The sequence below is a fragment of the Struthio camelus genome, chromosome 1, assembly GCF_040807025.1.
Source record: "Struthio camelus isolate bStrCam1 chromosome 1, bStrCam1.hap1, whole genome shotgun sequence".
NCBI lineage: Eukaryota > Metazoa > Chordata > Aves > Struthioniformes > Struthionidae > Struthio > Struthio camelus.
This window is the reverse complement of record NC_090942.1, coordinates 196,275,811-196,299,279: the sequence shown is the minus strand read 5'-3', so window position 1 is coordinate 196,299,279 and position 23,469 is coordinate 196,275,811. Positions and strand designations below refer to the sequence as shown.

General features: G+C 38.5%; 3 protein-coding genes across 46 annotated transcripts in view; 1 reads left to right on the top strand and 2 right to left on the bottom strand.

The window, feature by feature from the left end:
• The window catches only part of ALG5 (ALG5 dolichyl-phosphate beta-glucosyltransferase), a 24,537-nt gene extending 13,190 nt beyond the window's left edge, over window positions 1-11,347 (bottom strand). The window contains exons 1-7 of the mRNA XM_068930026.1: window positions 11,129-11,347; window positions 9,981-10,152; window positions 8,672-8,718; window positions 7,919-7,987; window positions 6,341-6,433; window positions 4,582-4,695; window positions 3,119-3,178 (exon numbers count right to left, since the gene is read on the bottom strand). Of these exons, the coding sequence (XP_068786127.1) occupies window positions 3,119-3,178; window positions 4,582-4,695; window positions 6,341-6,433; window positions 7,919-7,987; window positions 8,672-8,718; window positions 9,981-10,152; window positions 11,129-11,194 (621 nt within the window). The 5' untranslated portion in view covers window positions 11,195-11,347. The remainder of the gene's footprint in view (window positions 1-3,118; window positions 3,179-4,581; window positions 4,696-6,340; window positions 6,434-7,918; window positions 7,988-8,671; window positions 8,719-9,980; window positions 10,153-11,128) is intronic.
• Window positions 11,323-23,006, top strand: EXOSC8 (exosome component 8). The gene is made up of 11 exons (XM_068930027.1): window positions 11,323-11,511; window positions 13,269-13,305; window positions 14,473-14,536; window positions 15,662-15,735; window positions 16,345-16,390; window positions 17,537-17,642; window positions 17,730-17,775; window positions 18,024-18,120; window positions 19,178-19,298; window positions 22,202-22,308; window positions 22,790-23,006. The coding sequence occupies exons 1-11, from the start codon at window positions 11,495-11,497 to the stop codon at window positions 22,903-22,905; spliced, it is 831 nt and encodes a 276-aa protein (XP_068786128.1). The 5' UTR covers window positions 11,323-11,494; the 3' UTR covers window positions 22,906-23,006.
• The window catches only part of SUPT20H (SPT20 homolog, SAGA complex component), a 39,488-nt gene continuing 38,776 nt past the window's right edge, over window positions 22,758-23,469 (bottom strand). For 24 of the 44 annotated variants that reach the window (XM_068929980.1, XM_068929991.1, XM_068930004.1 and 21 more), the window contains one exon: window positions 22,758-23,469. In XM_068929980.1, coding sequence (XP_068786081.1) covers window positions 23,369-23,469 — 101 coding nt within the window. In that variant the 3' untranslated portion in view covers window positions 22,758-23,368. The other 20 variants (XM_068929985.1, XM_068929996.1, XM_068930007.1 and 17 more) reach the window with 4 other exon arrangements.

The window sequence follows — 23,469 nt, the reverse complement described above, 5'->3', positions numbered from 1 at the left end:
AGATAATGCCATATTAGAGTAGAAACCTGAATTTCAGGTTATGAATGGGACAGTCATAACGTTTTCTGTGTGATTCCCTGGGAATTAGGGGTGCCAAGATGGGAAAAATGAAGAAGGGGAAACTCATGCTATTTCCTCTACCTCTACTTGCCACTTAAATACTGTTTTTTTTGTCTGTCTGGTCTTCTGTTTTCATAACTTTGCTGAACAGGTCCAACAAATTCAACGGAAAAGAAGGATTCAAAAGGAAGAGTGACTGAAGAATAAACCCAGCAGGACTGCATAAGAACTGTTTTTCTCAAAAATACACACTAAAAACTAAACAAGTCTCCAGCTGCTACTCTAACACAAAAATTAGAGTTTTATATTATTCCTAAAAACACCAAACAGAAGCATCCCTTGTTGTATGCAACACAATTCTTTCATTCAAGATCCAAGGATCTAAGTGTCTTAACACTGTGTAAGCTCTAATTAGGATACTGCACTTTTTGGAGTATATGGTGGACTAAGCAACAAACAGAATCCAAGTAACAGCTGATATATACGATATTCTTTCATTTTTTATTTCCAGCAATGAGCCACAGTCACTTCTTCTGTTCTTCTGCAAGTATATTTAACGTTCCTCATAAATGTTTTCCCAGTCTACTCTCTGGTTACTCTTCTGCTCTGAATGTAATAATCGTATGATATGTCTGCCTACGTAAGCCAGAGGCTGAACTCCGGTTTTGAGGATGTCCTTCCTAGCCTTGTATTGCAGACAGCTTCTAAAGAACTATAACTTAGATCCAGAATTCGCTTATGAACTCACTGCAGGTCTCAGGTTGAATTTGGGTGCCTGCATCCAAGGTTGTTAAGCCAAACGTGAAATCTTTGGGAACCAACGTTTTAGCTGGCAAAATTCTCTAGGTGATAAGAAATACCTTTACGGCTGCTCATTTCAAGCTTCAGTTGAAAAACGAGAAGATGCTCAACTTATTATGTAATAGCCTAGTGCCTAGAGCACTTATTCAGGAAGTAAGACTTGTCTTTATAGACTTCCAATTTTCCCTTTGGCATAAGACAATTCAAATTCACATCTTGTGCCTCTCAGAATAAGTATTCTAGTCCCAGGGTAACGCAGACCTGGCGTGGACTCTGCCTCCTTAGGTGAGGGTGGACCACAGTGTGATCAAGGGTGCAAGGCTACTAGTGCCAAGGAAAGCAGCAAGAGGTTGTATGACTGTCATCCAATCAAACCGTGCACTTCATGAAGAGGAGCTCCTGGGTTATTTTCTTGCTCACAGGACTACTATGTGCTTATGTACATAATACTAAGGACTCACTAAAGTACATTAACAGTTTTGTAAACAAAGCAGAAGCCTTGATCTCATGAGATTGAACTTAAGGGTGAAATTCTGGTCTTAATCATAAATTCCTTACAGCTGCACATCATAGCATCATTCTCCTGTTCTAGAAACCACTAAACCCAGAGAGAAATCCTGATCTCAAAAACTGTTCTGTAATTTTTCTACCTGTTGCACTATAGAACAGTTTCTCTTCAATGTTAGAGTGGTAAAGGCAGTCTTTCCTTTCTGGTCAAGGGATAGCTGGGGTGATGAAACAGGTTTCATACTTCAAAGAGCAATACTACCTAAACAGTTAAGGAGTCCTTTATGATAAAGTCAGAAATAAGGGAAGAAACAAGAAGCAAAAGGAGAGCACACTCATCCTGAAAATCATACTTTAGCCTTAAGAAAAAAATCCTGCTCCAATCCTCCCTCATCTGGCAAGACTTTCAAAGATGGAAAGAGATAGGAATGCACTGAGGAAAGTTTATTTATATCCAGTGCCTTAAAATGGCCACACAATAAGAAACGTTTTCTGGACTCAGATTTACCAGCTAAATGCTTTATGTGCACCAGCAACACTTCCAGGATATACTGGCTGTACAGCTAAAATTATTCTAAACAGTGTATTCTGTGCTATAAGCGTGTCAAAGCACATCAAAGATTTATCCTCATTTCTGAAAGAGATGAAGGGCTTCATTTTTGTAAGGATGCTAACATTCACACACTACTCCTTATAAAAACTCTTTCCAGTGAACTGCTGGGAGAATAACCCTCCAATGCTACCTGATAAATCAGAAGAAAAAAAAAAAATCAAAGATCTACCAGGGGTTGAACACCATCAGCGTGGCTTCTTTTGGACTCTTGCAATTATTTTAGTATTTGTGCATACATTTTAGAAAGATTTCAAGTATTACACACCAGTATAAACAAAGCTTACTCTTGAGAACATTCAACATTATGAGCACATCTAGTGATGCTAAAGACATCAGTCCAGCAATGCATCTGTTGCAATACAAGTTCCATGCCTGTGCTTTGTCAACTACTGCCAAGACATAAGAAAACCAGAAGCAAGATAAAACTGTGTGCCTACACATCATTGTTTATTCTGCAAGAACCACATACTGAATAGTAGTCTGTGTGTTCAAAACTCAAAAATTTCACTATGAGTAATACAGAAAAACTACAGTGTTTTGCTATGGATTGAGATGCTCTTCAAACAGTTTATTACTAAGTATCCCTAATTCAGTTTGAATACGTCTCAAGATTTGCAGACCACAAGCTCTTGCATTGGAAGAGAATCAATAAAAACCCGTCAGTTGTCTTTTACCCCAGCCAGAGTATTGGCAAAATACATACACACATGCACAGAAACTATTCCAGTGTAGGAGCTTTAACTCATCAGTAAATTAAAAAAACACAAACAAACACTGTTAACTTCTACAGATTGTGCCTAAAACTTTGCATTTAAATGATATGAAATCAAAATAATTTCCTGCTACCAATTATGTCAGGGATTTGAAGTCCTGCTTGTGAGATGTTCTCAACTAGAGAAACTAAATCCTTAACATTGAAACATTAATTCAAATCAGTTCAAAGTTAGTAGTGCCTGAAATCTAGAAGAACACGTTCTTTGTATATGCCTGAATATATGCTACACTTATGACAAGTTTTTCCTACTTTTAGCTTCCAGTCTTTTGAAAATTTTTGTTACGTATTTGTGAAATCTGAATAGCAGTATCAAATAATGGAAATATCCAAGTATTAGTACTCTGAAGGAGATGGAAACATACCTTTGCTATTGAGTCCTTCTCCAGATGAGCTCTAGAACCACAGGAAATAGCCATCTGGTTCTGCACAGAAATACAAATTAAAGACTTGACCGTTAAACTAACATATTCTCTGAATCATTAGAAACTTCTCTTTGAGGTTCTCAGTGAAACCTTTAAGAGTGATTATAGCTGTATAATGAAAACTTCAAAGCCGTACACCTTTCTGCTTCCTGTAGCTGCACTTTTTCTACTGCTAGATTCTGAGGCTAAAGTAAATCTTTTCTACAATTAACAGATCAGCTAAAGTTTACTGCATTTTTGTATACGGCACATATAAATTGCTGTAATTTATTCATGTCTGGTTTAGCTTACATTGTTCCTCCGAGGTATGCAGATAGCAAATGCACTGAACAGCACACATCACATGAAGTGCCTAGGCGTGCTCAATGCATATAGGTATGTTTACCCTAAATATTACTCTGTGAAAGGGAGAGCAGAACGCTTCACTGATGTATTTTCAAATACATCAAATGCCAAGGTATCAGTCAAAATACCATCTCTAATTAAACCAAATGAGATGATCCAAATGGAAGAGTTAAAAATCATTCTCATGCTACTACTTCTCATATAAAATATTTCAAACCTGCTACATTTGGGAGCATGCGAGGGATGCTGGAGAACCAGCAGCTGCTGCTGTCTTGACAGTGGAGCATCAGGGAAATACTGCCACCCTGTGGCTCCAGCGCTCGTGTGCTTACGTTCACACAACTGACTCGGGGTACTGCTTTCTCTCATGCGGGCACACACCCCTTAGATCCCCCCCAGAAGGCTGCATATCACTTCTTACATTTTGGAAACTAGCTAAAAAGTACCACATTGTTCTGCCTTTAAACACTAGGTCAACAGAAATAAGTCTCAATCCTTTCAAATCAAGCACCTGAAAGATGAGAGCTTCTCCCTGGATAGCCGTTATTTCACAGTGGGTTTTTTTTCTTTTTTTATTGCAATCAAAAGAGGGAAAAAAAGTTCTTTATAAATAATATCACTAAACTGACAACTCCTAGAAAAGAGAATCTATATAAAATAGGGTGAAATTAAGATGCATCCTTAAAGCTATACAGGATGACATTAGATGAAAATAAAATATAAAACCCAGTTAACAAACCAAAAAAGTGTTTTTAACCGAGTAGACAACGTATGAGATTTTTACAGAGCACAGTAACTACAAATGAAAAACGCTAAATAGAACATTATGTACTGCACTGAGAGAGGCACCGTGAATGCAGAGGAGGTAAGAACTCAGTGGAAGCTATCTCCTGACAGGCCATTCTTGCAATTTCAAAACGTCAGCTCTTCAGACTTGTATCTAAATCTTTAACTGAATCTCAATGAACACAGGTTAAAGGGAATTACAAAAAAAAAAAAAAAAAAAATCAATCTGTATGCACGTGTATTACACTCAAACCATGAGAGCTTGTACTCACTGGCCATGGCTGAAGACTGTTTAGACCTTCTTCTACTTTTTCAATATCTGGAAACTTTGTAGCTCCATCTGCATCAGCCATCAGAATTTTCTTCCCCCGAGAACCAAAGACACCCTGCAATTGAAACAGCTAATAAAAAACCTACACCTTCTAAATCAGTATTTGTCATGATAAGCTAGCTGCAAGACATTGCAGAAACCTACTGTAGTAACTGGAGTAGTGGTACCACAGAAATTCAACACTACAGGTGATCCTTAATATTCTGCTACTAACTACAATTCATTAATTTATATTATAACAATGCCTAGAGACTTCACGTATTGACGAGCGTTCCACAAGAGTACATAATGCATAAACACAGCAGAGTAACGGTCCCTCTCCTGAAGAGCTTACGAACTAAAAGCTTTGCAAACTAAAATCCTGAGAGATAACAAGTTGCTACAGTCAGCTATACAGGAAGCACAAAGTAGCAGTGATTAGCAGCTGTCACTGCACTGGATAGCTTTTCTTTTGTCATCTGAGCTATGCCTCTTTATCAGTCTAGAGCCATAGAAAGGAGGATGCAGTGCTACCTTCTAAGAGTTTCAACAGTACTGAAGAGAGAATATTTCTCAAAGCGAATTTAAAATAAAGCAGCGTCACTGTAAATGATTTGTGACAAAGTAGGCCTCGCAGTTTATTTTGCCATATTCTTAGTCAGAGATCTTTGACAATTTTGAAGGAGTCCACACAGGAAAACAGTAGTGAGTTTGCCAAAAGTACTGTTATTACTGAGCACATGTGACTTAATAAATACACCCACTCTACAGTCTGCAATATACAACTGTATCACACAATCGTTCTCCTTTTCCTAGGATAACTGAAAAATTATGTACCTTACAAGAACTCAGTACTTCATGTTTTCTCTATTTGCTATAGATACTGGTGTTTCATAAGTAAACCCTTGAACTGAGCCATTAAATATTCAAGCTTTACTGAGACAATCAGTGTGTGTGTGGGGGGGAAGCATGAAGAAAAAGATTTTTGAACTCATATATTCTGCACCTAACAACTATACTATTTACAATTACTTATCAGGCTAGTAGGTATAATTTATGGGTTGTCAGAGCCTCTATCTTTTACAAAAAAAATAATACATCATTTATGCTGGGAAAGAACATTCCTTCTAAATTTGTAACAACTAATTTATTTTCTGGACATGATGATTGTATATGATATCTATGTGCACGTTAATACGTGAAAGCATAGAGTGTGCCTCTTCTACCATCAAGTGCAGTTGATAACAGCGGATTTCAATGAATACAAACTTCTTTGGAGGAAAACGTTAGTTCACCAGCCATTTTTTAAAGTTAGAACTACAAGCTGGAAAGCAATGTTTGCAAATTTAGCTGTACTTTCTTTTATAAGAGTTTTACTTAAATCTGTAAGGTTTTTTTGTTTTTGCTTTTTAAATGCAGGCCTATTTCTAAGCAAAACTAACAGGAACATGAAGTTCAAGTCCAATAGTTTGTTTTTTTTTAAATCTTTTGAATGCTCATATGAAAAGAACTCTTTGTTACTAGCCTTCTCAGCTAGAAAAGATTGCTTTCAAGACCTAAAATAAGCTTACTTTACAAAGTAATTTATGGAACTTGTTCTCAGTTCTCCTATAATTATTTTGTTAATGCATGAAATTCAAAACTTAGATCAGCACAGCTGTATCACCTGCATATGGTGCACAACTAGTTCAAATACAGAAGGAGATGAAAGCATCAGTTACCATCCTGACTGCTCCTCCTTTCCCTCGATTTTTTACCAAAGAAAGCACTCGCACTTTGTCGTTTCCATATTTCTTGCAGTACTTCAGCGCAACCTAACAGACACACAAAAAACCAGCATAAAACAAAAACAGGAATCAAGGCAGAAGTTTTCATTTGCTCACCATTTTTTTTTTAATTCAATAGCACAGAGTAATAGTCCCTTCAGTCTGCACAAATATATTGCCCAGAGATTGCTGAAGTCTGTTCAGGAAAATAAAAACCAGTTCACAGTGAACACAAGAAGACTGAAAGAGACAGTCATGTTCAACTAGAATATGATATTCCCCCAGGCAGTTCTAGACCTCATTTCACCTATCTCACCAAAGTCTAAAAGATTCAGCACTAATGTAGTTTATATTATACTATTACAGGCCTTTTACATTAACACCTATAGCTAGTCAAAGAAAGAAAAAGTCTGCTACTAGTGCCACCTATTTCTCATTTGTTTCACTGTTATCTGTGGTATTAAAAAAATTCACAAAGGTCAAAAATCCCATTCACACTGCAGGGATGTGCTCTTTTGGTCCAGACGGTGGGGGAAGAAAAAACATGAGTTTTCTCCTCTAATCTTTTCCAAAGGTTGCCTCAAATCCTTGCAAGTTTGGAGGTCCATGGCCACAGCGTGCTCAGTTAGAAATTATAAAGAAAGAGTGCAAGGAAGACAGTAAATGTACACACACAATCCTTAACAGACAAGTTTAAGGGAAGGAAATGGAAAAGCAGCACTCATGTTAATTAAGTGGTTTTGAAAACCACTACCAGTGGCAAGGAGATTTTTAAATGAACAATTTCACGATCACAGCAAGCTATGTTAGAAACATTAAAAAAGACTAAAGTGATAGTTAAAAAGAGAAACACAGAGAAGGATGAACAAGCATTCTTAGAAGAGGAGAAATTCTGAAAGAAGTGGAAATTTGGAGAGAAACCCTTCCCCCCACCCTCGACTTACCGATGCTGTCATAAGATAATGAATTACAAATTATAATGTTTTGAGGTGACACTGTGGAAGTGGTAGCGTACTTGTGTAGCTGTAACGGTTTGGAATATCATTCCATGAACGGTATGGGAAAGAGCTATAGAACATGTCAGCCACTCTGTCCATCACAGTACAAATCAGCTATTTCAAAAGGCTTCCTAGCCTCACTCAACTTCATACTTACATCACTATGTACACGCAGAATATTTCAGAAGAAACCTGATGAAGTTGAAATTAGAATTTTAATTAGAATTTGAATTTTAATTAGAATTAGAATTTGAAATTAGAATTTGAAATTTAGCTGCAGGAAAGTGGCTGTCACATTAGCCAACCATGAATAATTGCATTTGCAAAATAGTTAGATATGCAGGCATATGTGCACGTGACATCCATAACGCAGGCAGGATAATGACAGAAAGCGTTCAGAAGCCTAAATTTTAATTATCAAGTAAAGAAAATTATTCAAATACCAAAATGTAAGAACAAAATATTGTTATGGTTCACAAATGCAATATATAAACCTATACATCCAATTACTTGGTAAGAAACTGCTCTCTCTTACCTTTTTGGTTAGATCTTTACTACCATCGTCAACCACTATTACTTCATAAGTGAATGAAGGATCTTGTTTCTTGAAAATAAAGAGAGAAACAACGCATTTAATACAATCTTTTCAGTAGGAAGCATGCCTTTCAAACATCAGTGTTCTCTTCTACCGTTTGTGTTTACAGACAGGCATCAATATGATGTGGTAAATTTGTTACGACAGTAAACACAGTTAAGGAATTTTGCCGTATTAGATGTCTGTTGGCTTGTCATATTTTTCCTGAGCTACATCTAGCACTGAAAAATCAATTTAGTTGAAAAAGGGTATGTGAAAGCTCAGAACATCACTGTTAAAAAACAAAGAAACAAAAATCCAATAAACAAACACCCCCCCCCCCGCACACCTTCATAATGGGCGTCTTAATCAGATAACCAATCCTAATGAAGAACAAGTGTTTAAAAATACTGGAAGAACAAACTAGCTTGTAGTTCAGAGACTTAAATATCTGGTTAATTCTTAAACTCTATCTTGGATACATACCTTGCATGGAAATTTTTGTCATGATAGAATAGTTAATTAAATTTTTACTTAATTAAAAAATACCTTCCAGCATTCAATCTTAGAATAACTGATAAGAGACAGAAGCACTACTTCTAAGTAGCTGAAGTTATACTATTTTAACATATAACAAAACAATCAAGTGATTAGATCACAGATTTATATGCAATACATACAAAAATAATGAATTATGAATGCAAAATAAAATACCTGTCTTTTTTCTAGATAATCTAAAGCTTCATCCATCATAAGAGGCACTACAGAAAAGGTGGAGGAGCTCAGGTTAGTAGATATAACAAGCTAAACACCAAGACCACCAACAAGCATATGCACAAGCAAGCTGACAACAACCATAGAACTAAGAAGAGCAAATTGATTCCTTCATAAAACACTAATTTCACTAAACAAATCTAGCACCTGCAATTCTAAGTGCTGTCCTTCCTGAATATGAAAATAATAATGAAAAAACCCACATCTAAGACAGGGGATGAAAATGTTTCTTTAAAGATCAAAAACAACTTTTTAGTTTGAAAATGTAATTCTCTACATAGTATTAAAGAAAAAAAAAAAGCCTTGCCTCACTCTGCGAACCAGCACTGACTAATCTTTGTGTTCACAAAAGATGACAGAAGTCAGCAAGAGAAATTCCTAATACTAGTCAGCACTGTGCATTCGTTTACTAAGGCTGCTGACCCAGATGCTTTAGGCACCTAACAGGCACTACTTTTGCAGCTGAACTATCTGTACATTAGAAAGATGTTCATTCTCAGCTGCCTTTGCAGTATATGCTCATTCCTGAGCAAATCTCAGGTGATTGTTCTGTCTCTGAAGAGAGAAGGCCAAATGAAAGTCACATGAAATGTATTAAATCCTTGCTCACAGAAAGCGAGCGCCTGAGAACCAGGACTGAGAAATACACTGGACTCTAGAAAGTGCCGGGCCTACTCTGCAGACTAGATACATACTATTTGCCAATATCCCTTGTCATGGAATCCTGAACAGCTCACTAGAAAAGGGAATGACAGTGTGTGCTATCATGTCAACCGCAAGCAGAGCTTCAGAGCTTGATGCTTTCTTATCCCATCAGAAAGCCTTCACCTTTTAGCAGCATATAAATGGCCAAGACAAAAGTCAAAGGGAAACCCATGCGATCATCTTCTTTCTGCTTGAGGCTGCTGCTGCCGGTTTCAGAGTGGAAAATTCTCAAATCAAGTTCAAAAGGCCTTTTCTACATCTCTTCTCACAGCATCTACAGGGGAATAAGCAGCTACTTTGCTGTGCTTTATTTTAATATAATGCATTCTTACAACTGATTTTTGTTGCTAAAAATAGCAAAGGCCAAATTATACAATTTCTTAATTCTGAAATTCAGTGTAGTTGGATTGGTTTCTGGAAACTGGGTACAACATTAGACACGTCTAGCCTGCCAGAATCTATTGCTAACATAAACTAACCTCTGCATTATTAGAGTAATAACAGATAGATTTTCTTCTTTTTCTCAAAACAAGAAAAATCTTACACCGGTCTTCCTCATTGTATGAAGGCACAACAACAGAGAGCTCCCTTGTAGGGGGATCATGTATACTTGGTACAGATTCTTTCCTGCCTTCAGCAGTTAGGAAGAACTTCTCTTCTTCATGTCGGTGAAGGCTTGGCATTTTTATGGCAGTTATGTGAGCAATTATACAAATCTGTGAAGAAAAAAGAAAAAAACACGCAAGAAAGTCTTTGCGCACTGTTTATGGAGTAGTGTCCTAGTAAAGGTTTACCCAGCTATTGCAACGTGCTACAATCGGACAATCAAATGTAGTTCGGTAATGAGCTGGGCTAAACGATGCAGTATTTTACCTATTGACCACATCATCCAGGATCAAAACCTTCTTATGCCACCTGCTCACTCCTCTTCATCTAACCTGGACACACTTAGCATCGGGAGTTTCTGTTTTCAGACGGAAGGCACCTTGAATGCTTCTGAAGATGTGGTCCAAGCCCCACTACACCTTCTCCAGCCTCCACCTCTAATACTACTAACTTCTGCCACCGCTGATCCCCCGCGGAGCCACTGCAGTGGATGGTGTTACTCATGAGCTTAGCCAGCCCCACGTTTGCAAAAATCACTTTTCTGCCCAGCTCAAATAAATCAGTAAGGCTTTTTTTTGGAAGTACTTTTCCTAGCGAACAATATATATGCAGTTCTCCTGACTAGCAGCAGCGCCCGGTTTCCAAGCCTCACAGGTCTCAGCCTTGCACCGTGTTTTAATCACCTAGAAAGGACCAACACCCCTAAACGATTAAGATGCAAAAAGCATCATGAGGCTATTCTAGGAGAGATCCGAAACGAACAAAGCCCCCTCCGTTTTCCATCTCGTTTGCCACGCGGCGCACCGACACGCCTTGCGCAAACACACAACAACGCTCCCAGCTAAGCCGCTGCGGGAACAAGAGCGGCGGCAACCGGCACCGCTGGCCACGCCGGGGCGCAGCGCAGCGACCCGCGGAGCGCGGCCGGCCTCGAAGCGCCGCCCGCGGCCGCAGCCCCGCGGCAGCCCCGGCCCGGCGCCGCGAGCCCCGCTGCCCGCACACCCGGCCGGGCCGGGCCGGGCCGGGCCGGGCGTGGGGGTGCGCGGCACCGCCTGCCCCCGCCGTGCCGCCCCCCGCGGCTCTCACCAGGACGAGGGCAGCGGCCGCCAGCGCCGCCAACGCCGCGGCGGCTTCGGGCAGCGGCAGCGCCATGGCCCGCGGACGTGGTGGGGGGGGGGCGGCAGCGGCGGCTGCCAACACCCTTTCGGGCAGCTCCAGCGAGGCGGAAGCGGCCGCCTCGCCGCCGCGGCGCCGCCGCCAAGAGGGGCGGCCCCGCCCGCCGAGCGGCGCTGGGAGCCGCCGGCGCCCCCCGTCGGTGAGGGCCTGCCCGCGCCGCCGCCGCCGCCGCCGCCGTCGCCTCCTCTCCGAGGCGGCGGGCCGAGGCTTCCGGCCGGCTGGGTCACGGGAAAGCGCAACCCCGGAAAGAGACGGCAGGGAGGTAGCGACGCGACTATGGCGACAGCTTTTAAGTAAGTGACGGAGGTTTAGCGGCGCTGCTCGCCGCCGCCAGCGCGGAGCCGCGGCTTCTCGGCCGCTGCCTTGGCCGCTCCTGGCGCCGCGCAGGCCGAGGCGGCCCCGCTCCCGCGCGGGCGGGGCGGGGCGGGGCGGTGACGGCGGTGACAGCGGAGCCCGCGCGGCCCGGCCTCGCGCCGGAGCCGTTAGGGCCGTTGGGGCCGTTCCCGGCGCGCGGCTGCGCGCGCCGCTCCGCGCAGGGTGGCGGCTGAAGGAGACAGGGATCGAGCGCATTCTCTTTGTGTGTTTTTTTTTCTTTTAAAGCTGCTGTTTTCTGCTCTCGTTTGGTTCGTAGGGAAGACAGAAGAGGTAGGCGATGACAGAATGAGAGACAGTGGGCACAGATTGAAACTTGGGAGATTTTGATTAGCTACTTGGGAAACATTTTTTTGCGGTTGAAGGGGGGTCAACCAGCCGGGGTGTGGAATCTCCCTCCTTGGAGACAGGCAACTGGGCAAAGCCCAGAGCAGCCTGAGTGAGGCCTGGGACCGTACAAGCTCCAGAGGCCGCTTCCAACACGTTGTGTTTTCCTTTGCCTTCTGAAACATCGACCAGCGCGTTAGCGCTGGAGGAGGGCAGCCTCCTTCAGGAAAGGGAAGAGGTACTGGCAGTATCGCTTTAAGGAACTAATTACAAGAGCCACAATTTCGAAAAACATGGAAAAGTAGGAAATTCAGTGGCTGCTGGTTTATGACTATTCTTCCTGTCGCTGTTCTTTCCAGGTTTCTGCCTTATGATCGTGAAACAGGGTGTAGCAGGTGCTCCCTGTGTGAATCAGAAAAGAATAGGCCATATATTGGCATTACAAACAGTGGCAGAGGACTATCATATAGAGGACTGATGCGTTAATTCATGTTTGTTGTCATGAGCTGTGATGACTGTGTGCGTTAGATTGCATTTGGAAAACTTGTTTGAATTTTTCCCAGTTAATCGCGTTTTTCCAGAATTGCTTGTTTGAACAAAACTTTTGGCTTTGGTCAAATATCACGCTGCCTCTATAAGTATTTTTTTACTTAGACGTTCTGTGCTGGAAATACTAGTACACAAGCTGTGCTGGTAGTATCTGATTAATAGTAAACATTAAGTATTCCTCAACTTAAGCACTGCATACAGCATATTTCATAATGTTATATTTTTATTTAAAAGGGTTCTAAGAAAAAGCTATTACATTTCAAGACTGATAAATTGTTTTTTAACTGCTTTGTATATCTGAATACAGTCATTGAATGAACAAAATAAATCAGATAAGGTTACCCTTTCTGCAGCATTTCTTCAAAAGCACTTGAGACTGTTGCCTCAATAAACACTCTTTTTGATCAGAACTAATTACTTAAATAATAAATTTAAAAAGATTCTTGAGGCGAAAGCTAGTTTGTATGGGCATATGGGCATGCAGATTCCCTAGTTGTAAGACAGAAGCATTTTGTTTCAAGTAGATAAAATGTTTATTTTTTCATTCTCCGTTTTTCCAAACCTTTTCTCCTTTTTAAAAATCATACATGCATTATAGTAGGTAGCTTTCTGAAACTTAGGAGGCCTCATCTTAGATCAGTTAAGTTTCCTGATCTTGCTATAATTGTATTGCTAATCAGCTTTGCTAGTTAGCTTAATTCTCAAATGACAGTTGTTGTAGGAAGGTGCCTGCTTTTCTTTTTTTGCTATATCTTAGTTACCAGACACTTTGCATGTGAACTTCAATTTCTTTTTATTTTAGAACAGTGGAACCGTTGGAATATTACAGAAGATTTTTGGTGAGTAAAACATGATGTGCATGTGTAAATTGCTTGTAATCTGTTTTTTTTTTTTTTTCTGATGTACTTTTGCTTTTCTGATTTGTCTCTGTGGAAATCTTGATACTTGTAATGCAAAAATAAAAAAATTGATTAAGGGGAAAAATGGTCATACTCTTCACAGCATATTTTGCGTTCCGTCTGTGGCATTCATTCTGGAGCAACTTCACATGGGTAAATGTTACTTTTGGCCTCGGAAGCAATGTGAATTAAACTTGACTAAGATAGCGGCCCAGGTTTGTCTCTAGTACAAAATGATCCCAGGCTGGGCTTTTAGCTGTTACTGAAAAATAAATAATAGAGCTATTGCTGCTAACCATATTTACCATGAATATGGAGGAAGAACACTGACTTTTTTGGTAATGCATATTATATTAGTCTATGCATTACTGAAATAATACTAAGAAATGAGTCTAGTATCATTGCAGTCAGCTTTAATTCTTCTAAATGCAGAATTGATGTGTATATTAACAGGAGCTTCATTGTCTATGAGGGCTTAGTCTAGAGTTCTTTACCTTCTAAAACACTGGTTAGCAGGGAGATAGGTAACAAAGTATGATTAAGCTATGAGAATACATTAATTGAACCATTAAGTGAAGTCTTTGTTTTGGAGAAGCTTGAAATTAGGGTGCATTATCATTCCCATCTAACATGATGGTAAATTGGAGCTGCTTCTAACTTAATGTGTATATCCAGGTTTTGTTGACAGCTTTTAACTGACAATATTTAAGGTTTTTTTTTTTTTTTGGTTCAGTCCAGTGTTCATTTTAAGAGCTCCACTGGGTGGGGAAGCTACAAAAACTAAACAGTGCAGAAAGGTGGAAACTTTCTAAAGTTATCAGTACTATTCATTCTTGGATGGTTTTCTGAGTCTAGCCTTTAGCACTTACTCTTGAGACAATTCATTGTTACATATTTATTTTTCTAAAAAATTACAGGCCTAAAACCACAAATGGGGTATCAGTTGCTGGAAAACTCGGTTGAGTTTTCCCTAGCAATTTTGTAACTCCATATTTCTGCTAAAAATAAGCAAACACTTTTTATTAAAAAAAACTCCTGAAGCATAAATGTTGGTGTGTTATTTCATGAAACGTGTTTTTTAATTTGAAATCTGTAATTTTTGTTTAGAAAGAGAACTGTCGACCTGATGGAAGGGAGTTAGGTGAATTCCGGGCAACAACTGTCAACATTGGTAAGTGCTTATTTGGAATAACAATAATGATAGGATTTTTTAATTATTTTTCTCAGATTTTTATAGTTGGTGCCCTTAATGACTTGCTAATTGGTTTTCCTGGTGCTTCAATTTTGAAACAAGAAAGGAGTAGGATTTGCATTTGTAGTTCCAAACAGTGTTAAAGAGAATGCATTGTGCAGGAATATATTTGAATGCTATTATTCAGGTCTACTTCTGGGCTGATCTGCATAGCGTAATTTAGGATGCTTTAGGATGCTTGGGTGCTTGTCTTAAGTCTCACATAAGCTGTGTATGATGCTCTAGCATCTTGAGAGAGGCAGTGACTCCTGGATTCTGCTTTGTTCCAAGCTTGGTGAGCAGCTGTCTCTCACTGAAGCAAGATACCTGCTATGTAGTGAGCAGCAGCACCTTACCTTCCTGAGGAGCCTTCCCTAGACCTTGCAATGATTTTTGAAGAGTATAATTAACTTCTCTTTTTGAGAAGAAAGTACAGGTTAGCGTATCACCATGGAAAAGCTGCTCGTTATTGTTCAAACTGGAGTTAGTAGGTCTCTTCCACTGAACAGCATTGCCTTTCCATTAGGTCTTGCTGCAAGTCACCCAGATGGTGGTGTTATGTTAACTGTCTATGATTTCTAGTCTATAAAAGTTCTCTGTTGATAGGATCTGTGGTATTTAGAGCTCTCTTTTGCTGTTTTATCTGTTTGCGTAGTAAAAATATACATTTTCATCCAGCAGACCATTGACTACTTCTAATCCAAAAGGAATTATTACCTCAAATTTGCATTAATGAACTAAAAGTCATATGGTATGTATGAGAAAACTGGATCAAGATACTGATGAGGCAGGCTTATTCTAAGACAGAATGTTGGGAGAAAATAGTGGTAACGCATTTTGGATCACGGATTCAGCAACCTTTTGCTTATATTTTAGAAATGTTAATAATCCAGTCTTTTGACTGTTTGGTAGAGAAGGAGAGGTTCTGTTCTCACCCTGAAATCATGTACGCTTTGCTTAGCTTGTATTTATTTTTAAATCATGTAAATACTTTGTGAAGTTGGATGTTAGGTGAGGCCCTTTGAATAGAAACAGATTTTATTGAACAGTGCTTTCTCTCTTCAGGTTCAATTACAACTGCAGATGGTTCTGCCCTGGTGAAGTTAGGAAATACTACAGTAATTTGTGGTGTTAAAGCGGTATGGTTGGTTTTTATTTTAACTTTACTTGAATTTATGCATTCATCTTTAGAATGAATCTCCTGGAGAGCTGCAATAATATGCCAGACAAACACAATTACAGTCTTTCACGTAGGTTACTTTCAGGTCTGAAACTAAATATAATTTCACTGTCTAATCCTACCTATACAGTCTGAAAACATGTATTTTGTGTTGTGTATTGTGTATGGGGGACAAGAAATATGCAAAATTAAAGTCTTTGTTATTTATTGATTTAAAAACTAAATGAAGAGTTACTGAATGTTGATCAATAAATGAATTGGTAATTAGGTGGCTGGACTGTTGAGTGACTTCTAGCCTCAACTTTACATCTGTGAGACTTTTACAACAGGAAAGTGTACAACTTTCCTGCTGTGAAACAGGAGATGAATCACTTTACCCTCCTGTATTGAGTTTTCCCTCATGCCAAATACAGATACAGATACCTGAAAACTTGAAAGTGGCTGATACAATTGGATTTACAAGAGGCATTTTTAATGATAACCAGCTAGAAAATGACTGTTCATACAGAATAGTCAGAAACTCTATTTGTGAACAAAATTCACCTCTTTATTTTGTTCCATTCTGCAGGAACTTGCCACACCCCCAGTAGATTCCCCTAATAAGGGATATATTGGTAAGTTTTTCAGTATGCGTATTATTTAGCTCTTGTGTTACTTCAGATACATGGCTGTAATGATGGGATAGATTGAATGCGTTGTGAAGAATTTTAATAGAAAGAAACTAGATAAAATTGTACTACATTCCTTAAAAAACAGTTTCCAAATTATCATACGGTATTGCAGAAACAAAATCCAATAGCTTAAATTAGGGACTACTAATTTTGGTACTGTAGCTCTCTAGTGCTGGTGTGGTGACACAAATCAGGATCTGCTGAGCCTTTCTCAAGTTAGAAATTTCCCTGCCCTGCTTTTGAGTTCTCCATGCAAAGGTGTCTTCTCATGGCTGCTTCTGGCCTAGGTTGAAAAGGTGCCTTCAGCAGGGGGGAAGTATGTATGCTAAGGGGAGGAAGGTTCATTTATAAAAGATTGTGCTATGCAAGGTTGTGCAAAGGCATGTTAACGTTTGTTTTGAAGTCTATCCGAATAGAGACCAAAAAAATCAACTCTCTTAAAAACAGTGAAATAGACCCATTTTTGTAACTGCTTATTTCTCAGGGGATTGTACAAATCCTGAGCGTAGATTTTTTGCTCCTTTGTGGACTTTTTTTTTTTGAAATAAATTCCTTCTGTGGAACTGAGAGCTTTTACTAAATCCCTTTTTCGTAAGGTAGCTCCAAAGAATTTTGTTTTCGGTGGAATGGGTTATGCTCTCAGTTTTTTTTCTGTAAACTTTATGCATGTTTTTGCTTCATGTCATCAAGTTGTAACAGTTGACGAAAAGCAGGGAGCATACCAGTAAAGTCAGGCTGTGGGATGAATATGCTGTTGTCTCTTGATCTAGTTAAGAATGCCTAACGTTCATAGCAGGATTGCAAACAGAAAACGGTAGTTAGGAGTACGTGATTCTTCATGGAATAAATAGTTCCAGAGTGCAAGGTAATATAAATTCTTTACTGCAAAGCTCGTATGTAACTTAATTTTTGAGGGGAGAAGTAGGAAGACTTGATTGAAAGGTTATTGATCTTGCCTTTCATTTGAAGTCCATAAAACGGTATTAAGAGGTAGTGGTATGAATGGTAATGTATATTGTTGCATTTATATTTTTAATTTTTCCGTAGCATGCTTTCACTAGTCTGTAACTAATGATTTTTGATATCTAGTTCCCAATGTAGAACTGCCCTCCCTCTGTTCAACAAGGTTTCGCCCTGGACCTCCTGGTGAGGAGGCTCAAGCAGCTAGCCAGTTCATTGCAGATGTCATTGAAAAGTAAGAACCGTTTTAATGCTTTTAAAACAAGAACAACTCTGCAAAACAATTTCCTGTTTCTTAGTTTACTCTCTCATTTTATTTTAGTTCACAGATAATAGAGAAGGAAGATCTGTGTATTGCAAATGGCAAGGTAAGATGTATCTCAAAATGAAGCGGGAATTGCTAACAAGGTCACAGTGTAAGGACTTTAAAGAAGGTATTTGGGGTTATAGATTTTTACTTCTTAGTTTTGATGTCTTGGATTACATCTAAAGGCAAAAGTAGTTTATTATTATTATAGAAATAAGCAGCTTTGTTCATATCGTGAGCATTTGCTTAAATATTGCACCATTTCTTTGCCTGCTGTAATATCTCACATATGCAAATCTTTTCTGGTAGCTTGCTTGGGTGCTATACTGTGATATCATATGTCTGGATTATGATGGAAACGTTCTGGATGCCAGTACCTTTGCTTTGTTAGCAGCATTAAAAAATGGTAAGTTTTCTCTAGAGTAATATCTGCACCCTCATTACTATTTGGGGAACTATGTTAGTTCTGAAACATGACAACTAGGCAACTAGTTCATAATTCCTTCACACTGTTCTTTTTTAGTAATTCAGCGTTCAAATGACTTAAAAAAATGAAGTGGAAATGACAGTATGGATTCTTTAGATACCTAACAGCTGGGCTGTAAGCTGCGTATTTTTGTATGCATATTATCCCTCTGAGACTAATAGCCATTCTGCGGTATGTTGAATCCCAGAAATCTGAATCTTTCAACAGTGATCATACACTTCAGTATCTAGATCAGGGTCTTACCTTGTTAATCTGTTTAGTATAGGCAAACTAAGTGGTTGTGGGTTTGCTTATTGTCAAAATAGAGTATTTCTAATTTTATTATAGTTTGAAAAACGTTTTTGATGCATCCCAGAGGTGGATTGATAGTCCACAAGCTTGCAGGTTATATGTGCCTGTAGGAAGGTAGTATAAAGGGAGCCTTACGGCAAAGCCTCATTTTCTGGTGAAAATTTTCTCATGAACTGTTTTCCTTTGAATTCCTGTAGCAGCTTTGCTTTTTATTTCCATGATGCTGCCTCTGATACTGTATGTGTTGTCTGAGGGAGAGTTTTCTGAAAACTGGATTGTACTATTTCTATAGGTGTATTAAAAAGTCACTCAGATGACACTATATTACTGTTCTTAATATAGCTAGTAGGCTCTGAGGGAGTGCTTTTTGTGGAGTATGAGTTTTAAGGTATTATAATTTTACAGCATTTCAGAAGCAGATAATGCTTCTGTCTAAAGAAAAACTTGACGAGAAAAATGAAATACTTATTTGGACAGATAGCTCTAAGCTAAATGTGTTCCTTAAATTCAGAAATTTTGTGTACAGAACACTGATAATGTAGCCAAAACACTATTCTGATCTGTTTTCAGTGGATTACCAATATCGTAAAAGAATAGCTTAAATATTTCAGTAGTCTTGATCATCTCTAGGCCTCCTGAAAACAATGTTCAATGATATGCCTTTTTCCTTTTTCCTTCTCTTCAGTACAGTTGCCAGCAGTTACTGTAAATGAAGAAACTGGTTTATCAGAAGTTAATTTAAAGCAGAAGAATCCTTTGATTATCAGAAAGCATCCAGTTGCCACATCATTTGCTGTATTTGATGAGTAAGCTGATAAAGGTTTTGTACTTAAAAAACCAGCTGTGTAGTTGTAAGTGTAGAAAAATGGAGGATGCTACCCAAGAAAGTCACTTTTCAGGCATTTGTGCTAGTGAAGACCATGCAGTCTCAGTCAGTGCAGTTTCACCTATTATCCTAGGTGTGTCCTGCTGAACTGTCCCACAGTTCTATGATATGAAGGAGTATACAGTAAAACAAAGCGAAGTCTGTCCAACTTCTTCCTGTGGCCTAAAGCAGAACTGGTTCCTAGCCTAAAAGAGACACTTAAAAGTACTCTAGGATAGAAATAAGTTTCTGGAGTGGGTATTATGTTTGTACAGTATCTTTGAAAAAAGTTGCCAACACAAACTAATCTTTAAGAAGCTTATGGATGCAAAAGACAGTATTTTTGAACAGCTTATACTAAGGACTTAGTCAAAAGAAGAGGTAATAACTAACAGTCCAGTTAAAATAACAAAAACTCTGGGTAACTGAAAACGTAATTACCCAATATGGCTTATGACCAGCACTCTTGAATCATTATTCCTGTAGGTAAAGAATCTGATGATGGAAATTTTAAAGTAATGACATCTGACAAATTCACTCCTTTCCTGAAATTATTTACTGGCTTTTCATTTAGTCTAGGCATGTTAATGATACAGTGGTTCTATTTTGTGACAGACTAATCTGGCTCAACCAGTGCTTTTAAGTAGTAGCACTAAGTATTTCTGCTCTTGGGAACGTGGAACTTTTATGTGTTCTGTAGCTGCTTATAAAAAAAATGCAAGTATTTAGGGTGATACCTATTTGAGAAGCAGGCAATGACAAATAGGATGATAGTCATTGCTCTAGGAATCTGATTCAGGATTTAGGTATTTTTATGGTGGTTGGGGGTTACGGCACATTTACTTGTATTCACAGAAATGACTAATAGACCCTTTCATTCAAACATGAGATGCCCAGGGCGGGCCGAGGGGATGTCAAACTCAAATGTTGACCAGTTGATTACCAAAATGAACTGAACTAAGATTTATCAGTATTTTAGAGTGCTTCTGTTAATTGCTTTAATACCAGTACTTGTGGGTTTAAAGTTTGATGTAGACTAAAAGTGAGGAAGTTTGTATACCGTGACGGGCACGCAGTTATCAGTAGGGTATTATTTGCACTTAAATCACGCATCTTGCACTTAAATCACTTGCCAATAGACAAAAAGTTGTCTTTAGAAGAAAGCTATCGGTTATGCTGCGTAGGTCTTTCCTCCCTTCACTGAAACTGACCCTTGCATCAAACAAGTTACTCTTTGTAAGTCTGGCTTTTATCTCCTAAAACTAAACATTGATGGTATGTGGGTGTGGGGGTGTGTGTATATAATCTGGGTATGTATACATGCGTGCATATATGTTTCCTGGTTTATTAGTATTTCTATAGCATTGGCGCAGCCCTCCAAATAATAGCTTTACATACCCTGGCTTTCACAGATGGTTTTCTTCCTGCCTAAAAGCCCTCTTTGAGTAAATAAAACATCTGGGCTACTGGGTAGGGGCTTTGGGCCAGGCATACTCATGTAGAGCACTGCACAGCTCCACTGCATGGCCTCTGTGGAATCAACCAATTCAGAAATAGTAAGTCTCATGCAGTAGACTCTCCATGTATTTCGGTTGCCTGCATCATGCAAAGGGCTGATGCTGCAAAGTGCACATGGGTAGAACTAAAAAGCCATATTTTTGTGTAGCATAGCTAAGGACTGATGTTTTCACTACGCTACTGTTATTAAAAGAGCAAAGTGGAAACTATTTGTAAGGTTTATATTATCCAGAAGAATTTTTTTTTTTTAAATTAGGAAGTGTATGTTTGTGATCAGTGTAATGTATTGTATTTGAATAATTCAAAACAAAAAAATTGTTGCCCTTCAGATTGATTTGTTTAATCAGCTCCTAAAAGTTAACTACTGACTTCTCCCCCAAACTTGTCGTAAACATGTAGCGTAGTTGCACTCAAGCTGGTAAGCTGAGTTTGGTTACATCAACACTACATAAACGTTTTATTTGAACAATGTAAATTACAACTTCATGAAAATTTCAGATAATGTTTTTCCCATTTTGATACCTACACTTCAGTTTGTTATGGATAAATTATGGATACAGCCAAATGTTTGTAACAGCAATGTTTTTTTTTTTTAACAAAAGTAACGCTGAATTGTAGTTTGTTTTGGTTTTTGTTTCAATTTCATATTCTTCTTGTGCAAAGTTGGCTCACAGTTGAGATTGTCTAACTTTTTTAGTTGATTCACTCTAACTTATTACATGGTTCAAAAATAACTATTTAATCTCTTTTAATGATCTGCATTATGTGATTTATGACAGCTTATTTCAGTTACCTCAAGGAACCCAGTCAATCTAACTTTTGAACTATTCCTAGTCTGATCAGTGTTAGAAATCCGGTAAGAAACTGAGAACTACTTCGGTAAACTAACTTGCTATTGGAAGTGTAGTTTACCTTAAGGTCTGGTAAAGAGATTAGTGTGCAGCCTGTGCAAAAGCAGTGACGCTTTCTTTGTGTAGCTCTAAGTGACTAAACGTAAATCGCAGTTAATTGACATTTTCCTGAATAAGTGGATAGTGCAGATCTTTTGATTCAACTTTAAACATAAAAATTTCAGTGTAAGTCTTTACAGACTAAAATAGAGCCTTTAATTTAATGTGGAATCTCCCTTTTTCTAATTTGCTTTTTCTTTTTCTAAATTGGTGTATTTTGATAACATAACTGATGTTACATAAGCCTGTACAGTAAATCACACGATAAATATTTGGTAAGATTAAGTCTTTAAACATAATTAGTAACTTGTATTTTGCAATGAAGTTAATGGATCATCATATACCAAATATGTGTGCATGCGTTTTCTTTCAAAAGCACGTTACTGATTGTTGATCCAACTGCAGAAGAGGAAGACCTAGCAACTGGAACAGTAACAGTTGTAACTGATGAAGAAGGTAGACTATGTTCAGTCCATAAGCCAGGTACTTCTAAGTTTTATTACACAGGAACTATGGAGATGACAACCTTTTTTGATCCAAATATGCTTTACCTGCATTTCTTTGTAAAATGTGGCTGCTTTATGATAAGGGATGGACGGCTGGAGTGCTTATTAAGTCACTTGCTTTTGAAATTAAGTTTGAAAAAGGTAGCATGACTTTAGGTTTAAAAAAAAAAAAAAAGTCATGGCTAACCCTATAAAATCTTGCATGTAGCAAAGGACAGATCTTGTACAAAGTCTCTGTCATGCTTCTTGCTTTTTTTTTAAAAAAAAAACAAACCAACCAACCAACCTGAAGCAAACTTAATTAACAGCTTCAGTATAGTTGATGAAGCTAAATATGCCCGAGATATAAGTTGCTGGTCACAAGAATTACTGTATTATTTAACATTTCCACTTGGAAAACATGTTTAAAGAAACCTAAGGAAAGTATAAAGGGAAAACCAAATTCTTTTAATTTTTAGGTGGAAGTCCTCTGACAGGAGCCAAGCTTCAGGACTGTATCACCAGAGCTGTTACAAGACACAAGGAAGTAAAGAAGCTGATAGACAAAGTGATAAAAAGTATGCAACCCAAATGAACAAAAAAAGCAAGATCTTTTCAAAAATGGATTTCTAAAAATTGTATTTGTTACAGTGTTCACAAACTTTTTATACTAAATAAACAAATACCAATACTACATTTACAAAGTTCATTTTTTTTCTAAAATGATTTTTACCCTTATACTATGTACAAGCTGCTGAATGGTAAAAAATACAGGATAAAACATTCTGTTAAAAAAATTAAATGACTTCAGGAAACCAAGCCTTAGCTGCTTTATAGATGAAATCTCTAATTTTCAAAGGGTTGGCTTCCTGAAACAGTTCCATTTATTTCAGTGTAACTTTAAGTTCTTTTTTCCCACCAGCAATGTAAAACACTGATTTGTGTTTAAGCTTCCTCCTTTTAAAGCATAAAAAAAATCCCCTTTGAATCATTGTTTATATGTAGAAAAAAAATGCAAGTCTCAGGATTCTGGAGGGGCCGGTGTGCCTCTTTTCCTTTTACTTTTTGAGTGGCTGCCTGAATGTTGTTGATGTCGTAGGTGAGCTGCTTGTGCTGCTGCTGCTGCCATAGCCATTTGATGCTGCAAGAATCGCAACTG

What these genes read in the sequence shown, in the direction of transcription:
- EXOSC8 (XM_068930027.1), top strand. An exon ending in GGCAACAACTGTCAACATTG is followed by an intron (nt 14,537 to 15,661) that starts GTAAGTGCTTAT and finishes TTCTCTCTTCAG; the next exon opens with GTTCAATTACAACTGCAGAT. An exon ending in CCCTAATAAGGGATATATTG is followed by an intron (nt 16,391 to 17,536) that starts GTAAGTTTTTCA and finishes TTTGATATCTAG; the next exon opens with TTCCCAATGTAGAACTGCCC.